Here is a 4,173-nt window from a genome sequence, read left to right on the forward strand (position 1 = left end):
TCTAATGGTCAGGGGTCCCTTTACCTTTACCTTTTACCCAAACCTCTCCTGGCAAGGAGTTCCACAGGGCAGAGCTTGCCACAATAAAGGCCGAGCCCCCTAGCAGGAGAGATTGGATCGATCCAAAGCAGCAGGGGAAGCTTTCGTCACCATCTCAGGGAGTTTTTAAAACCTGGGCATTTGCAGATTAAACTGTGCTTAAGAGGAAAGCTGCCCGGCTGGTTTAAAAGTTGGCAACCCGCAGGGGTGGGCGAATAGAATTAATTTCGGCAAAAACTGGTGTGCGCCTGTATCGTGGTGTTCAGAGAGCCTAACTCCTAGAGGTGCGGGGGGGGGGTTAAAACCTCCTCCACAGAACCCCTCTCTTTCTGCCTGCATGCAGCATTTGAGAGCATCATTTCAAGCCCGGCCTCCAATCGCGAACCGGTGGCCAATTCCCCTTCTTTTCCCCAGCCCAGGTTTTCTTTGCAACGCCTCCTTTGAGCCATGCAAGGGGGGTTTTGTTCTCCCCCTTCCCTCCGAGCACAGTGAAAGCGGATGGCTCCAACGGCGGCTGCGATGGGAAGCTGCGGCCGGGGAGCGCAACGCACGGCCATCAGCCGCGCAGGCACCGCCACGATCACCACCATCGCTGCTGCTGCTGCTGCTTCCTCCTCCTCCTCCTCCTCCTCGCTCGGGCCCCGGAAGGTCCCTCGGAACAGCTTCGTGGAGGCCACGATGACCTGATTTCCCGGGGTACCGCCCCCCCATCCTCCTCTTCCTCCACATCCTCTTCTCCAGCCTCGCCACCATTTAGATATACATCCTTTGCGCACCGGAGGCGAGCTGCGGGGTGGGGTGGGGGGGTAGCCGCAGCAACGAACCCCCCCTCGGCGGGAGAGGGAATGCGCGTCTAGCGAGCCGGCGAGGGGCTGCGACCAGGGAGGGGAGACCGAAAGCGAAGAAAGGCGGCGGAGGGTCCTATTATTAGCAACACCTGCTTCCGCCTCCCCCCCCCCCCCCTTCCCGCGATGTCGCTTTCACATCCAGAGCGCAGGCGATTCCCATTCTAGCTGCGGGCGCTGCGCCCTAAAGACCAATTAAAAGCATCTCAGAAGGGGGTCCAAGCGGAATGGGAACGGGGGGTTGCTGCCTTTTGCTTCCTCCTTTCGCCTCCTTTTATCCGTATCTTTGTTAAAGTCACTTTCTCTCCTCTTCTGTCTCTCTGCAGATTCTCCCTCCCCCTCCCTTACGAAGTCTTTTGTCACTGTCTGCCTGCACGTTTCCTCCCTCTTCCCCCCGCTCCGCATTTCCTAACAATTAGTGGGTTTTTTGAGCCCTTAATTCCCCCCCCCCCCAGGTTCTTAAAGTATTGGGAAAGAGAAGCGAAGAGACGCGTGTTTGTTTGCTCTTTCTCCTTTTGGAGAGACTCTGTGAGCCCCTGCCTGCCCCCACCCCAGTAGTTGGAGAAGCAGGATACAACCTTTCTTGGGGGAATGTCATCCCTCTCACCACCTGGCCCCCTTCCTAATGTCTGGAAGCGTCCCAGTAGCCCCACTTAGGATTCCTCCCCCTGTGTGTCTCCCCCTCACTGTGAAAGTTGTACTATATTCTCTTGTCATTCTTCCCTGTTTCCTATCTTGTTTTTCTTGCAACCTTTGAGTCCCTTGCGAACTGAGCCGATGCTGTATTGGATAAGGTTCTTCCTTGTCCAGCTATTGCTTTATTTTAAAGGACCTCAAGGGTTGACCCACAATCCTGGGGCCTCCTTCCTTGGGACACTAGGATCTTCTGCTGCCAAGTAAGTTCCATTTCAAAGACCACGGGAGGAGTACAAAGCCTCTGGAACGAAGTTGAATTGTTTCCTTCTGCAAGAGTTTTCATGCAAGTCTGAGCTGTTTGCCTTTCCGAAATCCAGTAGCATCAAGGGGCTCTTGCTGGCAAGTAGGGGGGTGGGGGCAGCTGATGAAGAGGTCTTCCGGTATCTCCTTCCAATAGGGATTGGAAACTCAAAGGACATTTTCAAAACCTCCCTGCTTCACTGGGACCTGCAGAGAGCAATGGTTGGCTTTCTTTCCAGGAGCAGGTGCACCTATTTCTGGAGTGGCAGAGCTGATCTGAGCTGCCTTTCAAGATTATCGCCACCTGCAAACATTTGTCGCTTCCCCTTGCTGTGAATAGCCCAGCTGTGCAAGCTGGAAAAAAAGGAGGGAGGCTTCCCACAAGGACAAGCTGATGGGGAAATGTGTTCTCACCTCCTCCCTTCCTCCTCCTCCTCTTGCTCCTAGTGAAAGTAGCCAGAGAGCAGGTCATCCGACTTCTGCTTCCACCCTTCTCCTTTGGTTATTGCCCAAGTAGTCACCTGAGTTGCATCTCCCACTTTGGGCAGTTCTTTGATGGCTTCTCTGAGGAGAGTGAAAGTCCTGCTGGTCTTAAACTTGATTGCAGTTGCTGGGTTCGTCCTCTTCCTGGCCAAGTGCAGGCCCATCGTCGTGAAGAGTGGGGACTCCTTCCACGAAATCCACCCCAGGGCAGAAGTGTCCAACTTGACTGCCCGTGCTGGAAACCCCATTCAGGATGCAGTTTTGAAAAGGCTGTCACTTCTCGAAGACATTGTCTACAGACAGCTCAATGGTAGGTGTGCACCTCCTTTTTCTCCTTCTAATCTAGAGGAACTTGCTTTCTTTTATCTGTACCTCTGCTAAGGTTAGACCTGCTTTAGGCTGCAGTGCAAAGAATCTGCTGGATGATGGGGGATGAATTGGGAAGATAATGTAACTAAAGGCCAGTGTGCGTGAGATGCATGGCTAGGGCTCCAGGTTCCACCCCTGGTACCAGCTGCTTGAAAGATCAGATAGCAAGTGATGGGACAAGTTCCTATCTGAGGGCCTGGAGAGCTGCTTCCAGTCAAAGTAAACGATTCTGGGGCTATATGGACTAATAGTCCTAATGGTATAAATGCTTAGGACAGCTATAAGGCATCATGGTGCATAGTTAAATTATGGAATTTGCTCCTACAAGAAGCAGTGATGGCCACCAACTTGAATGGCTTTAAAAAAGTATCAGACAAATTCATATAGGAGAAAGCTATCAGTGGTTGCTATCTCTGATGGGTATGTCCTGCTTTCACAGTCAGAGGCAGAATCATAGACTTGCAGAGCTGGAAGGGACCCTGAGATTTATATAGTCCATCTCCCTGCAATGTAGGAATATGTAGCTGTCCCATGTGGGAATCGAACTTGCAACCTTGGCATTATCAGTGCCACACTCTAACCAACTGAGCTATCCATTCAGATAGCTGTTGCCTGTGGGCTTTCCATGGGCATTTGGTTGGGCACTGTGAGAACAGGATGAGGAACTGGGTGGACCCCCTTTGACCTAATCCTGCAGGTTCATCTTACGTTCTTAACTTCCAATGTCTTGAGAAGAGGCTGCAGCCCAATCACAGAGCACTTGTGTTGCTTGCAAATGTTCCCAATTCTGCCCTTGGCATATTCAGATTCAGACTTGCATCTAAATCCCTGGAGAGCCATTGGAAGTCGGTGTACATCAAAAGGTGTGGAAGCTGTGGCCTTCCAGTGATGCTGGACTGCAAGCCCCCAAGAGCCCCTGGCACCATGACAAATAGTCAGAGATGATGGGAGCTATAATCCAACATCTGGAGTCCATTATCTTCTTCACTCCTGATCTAGGTGGGCCCAATGATCTGATTTGGTAGAAGACAGCATTCTATGCTCCTATATGTTAAATCCTGCACACTCTCTCTCTTCCTTTGAAGTCTGGTGAGGTCTCCCAGATGTTAACAAAGCATTCCAAGCTTGAAATAAGCAGGACATGTTCCGTGAGTTGAAGTAAGATGTGTGCTCTGAAGTGTGGTGGCTGCCTTCCTCGTATGTTTTTGTAGATACCTACTGCCTTCACTACAGTCCTCTTCCCCTCCCCACTTAGAATCATCATTGGGAGGGGGATTATCTGTACACACAGTGGTTTCGACATGTGTTATCTCTGTGCATGTGATTGTGTGAAAACCCAGCACAATTACCTACTTCTGAAGCACAGAAAGCTTTAGAGAACCTCACCAAGCTTTCAACTGCAGCCATTGTGCGCTTGCTTTTTTGATGCTGACTCCCTACAGGCAAAGCTAATGCTCACTCTTTGTTGGTAGCAAAAAGGGAGGGAGAATCTGCCAGGAGG

At 51.4% G+C, this 4,173-nt stretch overlaps 1 protein-coding gene across 1 annotated transcript in view; it reads left to right on the forward strand.

The window, feature by feature from the left end:
- Positions 1 to 398: 398 nt before the first annotated feature.
- The window catches only part of GALNT17 (polypeptide N-acetylgalactosaminyltransferase 17), a 112,048-nt gene continuing 108,273 nt past the window's right edge, over positions 399 to 4,173 (forward strand). The window contains exon 1 of the mRNA XM_028708039.2: positions 399 to 2,613. Coding sequence (XP_028563872.2) covers positions 2,376 to 2,613 — 238 coding nt within the window. The 5' untranslated portion in view covers positions 399 to 2,375. The remainder of the gene's footprint in view (positions 2,614 to 4,173) is intronic.

Source organism: Podarcis muralis, chromosome 15, assembly GCF_964188315.1.
Source record: "Podarcis muralis chromosome 15, rPodMur119.hap1.1, whole genome shotgun sequence".
Lineage (NCBI taxonomy): Eukaryota > Metazoa > Chordata > Lepidosauria > Squamata > Lacertidae > Podarcis > Podarcis muralis.